Source organism: Cyprinodon variegatus, unplaced genomic scaffold, assembly GCF_000732505.1.
Source record: "Cyprinodon variegatus isolate N-32 unplaced genomic scaffold, C_variegatus-1.0 Scaffold453, whole genome shotgun sequence".
NCBI lineage: Eukaryota > Metazoa > Chordata > Actinopteri > Cyprinodontiformes > Cyprinodontidae > Cyprinodon > Cyprinodon variegatus.
In genome coordinates, this window is record NW_015150906.1 from 447160 (window position 1) to 448874 (window position 1715).

A 1715-nucleotide genomic window follows, 5' to 3' on the forward strand; every position below is an offset into this window, starting at 1 on the left:
CTAGATAGATAGATATCTAGATAGATAGATATCTATATGTTACCATAAAGAGTCCAGATGAAGTGTTCGTTAGCCCGCTTTCTGGTCCAGTTCTGATGGGTTTTTGGGATCAATGTTCTGTTGGAACGCCTGGCGGGTTGAAGTGTAGAACGCTGGTCCAGCTGTCCAGCATGGCAGTGGCAGTATCATGCTGTGGTCTTTCAGAACAGCAGTTAAAAGTTTTATCTAGAAAATGATCCCAGACACGAGTCCAAACTGGTTGTGGAACTGTTGTTTTTAGCGGGATCTGTTAAGGAACCAGTTCTGCTAGAAGAGCCCGGTATCATCCATTCAGATTCTTCTTAGAGCTCAGATGGAAAAATGAAGGCCGACCTGAACTTTTTTACCTGATCGTGTCTCCGCAGCGTAAGCACCAGGAGATCCGGGCCATGCGCAGCCAGCTGAAGAAGATCGAGGATCTGGGAGCGGCCATGGAGGAAGCTCTCATCCTGGACAACAAGTACACGGAGCACAGCACCGTGGGCCTGGCCCAGCAGTGGGACCAACTGGACCAGCTGGGAATGAGGATGCAGCACAACCTGGAGCAGCAGATCCAGGCCCGGTAAGTCGGACCGGAGCTCACGGCACCATAGATCTCCTGATGCGGTCCAGACGATACTAAAACCTCCGAAAAACTGCCATGAAAACCAACAGATAAACGTTTCTGATTTAATTCACTCTGTTATATGAAAGTATTCATTTATAAGAATTATTTGAAAGAAACATGATTTCTATTTAAATTTAAATGCACATTTATCTCTCAGTCCATCAGTCCTTCCATCTTTGAAGACGTTTCTCCTCCATCCAGGAAGCTTTTTCAATTCAAAATGTCAGAAATAACGTTGAGTTCAAGGCTTTATAGAGAGTTTGTTTAACTTTAATGTTCAGGAGGAAAAACAAACCTATTTCCACAAAACTCAGATCTGGTTCTGAAAATCAGAGGCGGGCAGTAACTAGTTACAGACTTTAACTGAACTATTTTTACTTATACTTCAGTTATATAGTCCTTTATACGGAGGAGGATTAGGGCCAGTGAAAAAAAAAAGTTAACTGATTTTTAAACTTTATTTCAGTTTAGTATGGGGAAAAAAGTCAGAATTAAGTCAGAATTCTGAGAAAAAAAGTCAGAATTCTGAATTTTTTCCCATGTTCAACTGAAATAAAATGTAAAAATCAGTTAACTTTTTTTTTTCCAGTGGCCCTTATCCTCTTCCGTTCATTTATATTTTCTACTTTCCAGTAAAATGTTTGGCTCTTCCATCCAGAGTGATTAACTTTCCTTTAAAAACTGCTCTAACCACCTCTGCTGAAAATACAAACTAAAAACACCAACACTCAATTCTCAAACATGAGCTTTATGCAGAGTTTAAATAGTTAGTTTTAATCTTTACACAGCTGATTTTATCACTAATAAGGCTTCGTAGTGCGAAGGAATGATGATTCAGTCAGAACTGAATGAATCACTTCATCCTACATCCCATAATATCAGAGGACGGCTTCCTATCAGTGGTGCAGAGCTCGCTCTGTTCTACGTCCTCGTTTATTGAAATGCTGAGACATTTCTAGGCAGGCAGGGCGGTTGGACACCTTATCATGGGGTGTAAATCACATCCATCATGGCGATTCGATTCAGTATCAATTTCCTGGCCCAACGATTCGATTATTTTCGATACTAA

At 40.9% G+C, this 1715-nt stretch overlaps 1 protein-coding gene across 5 annotated transcripts in view; it reads left to right on the forward strand.

Annotated features, from left to right (window-relative positions):
• Positions 1 to 1715, forward strand: part of sptan1 (spectrin alpha, non-erythrocytic 1) — a 51697-nt gene that overhangs the window by 48116 nt on the left and 1866 nt on the right. For all 5 annotated transcript variants that reach the window (XM_015389284.1, XM_015389286.1, XM_015389287.1 and 2 more), the window contains one exon: positions 405 to 601. In XM_015389284.1, the coding sequence (XP_015244770.1) occupies positions 405 to 601 (197 nt within the window). The remainder of the gene's footprint in view (positions 1 to 404; positions 602 to 1715) is intronic.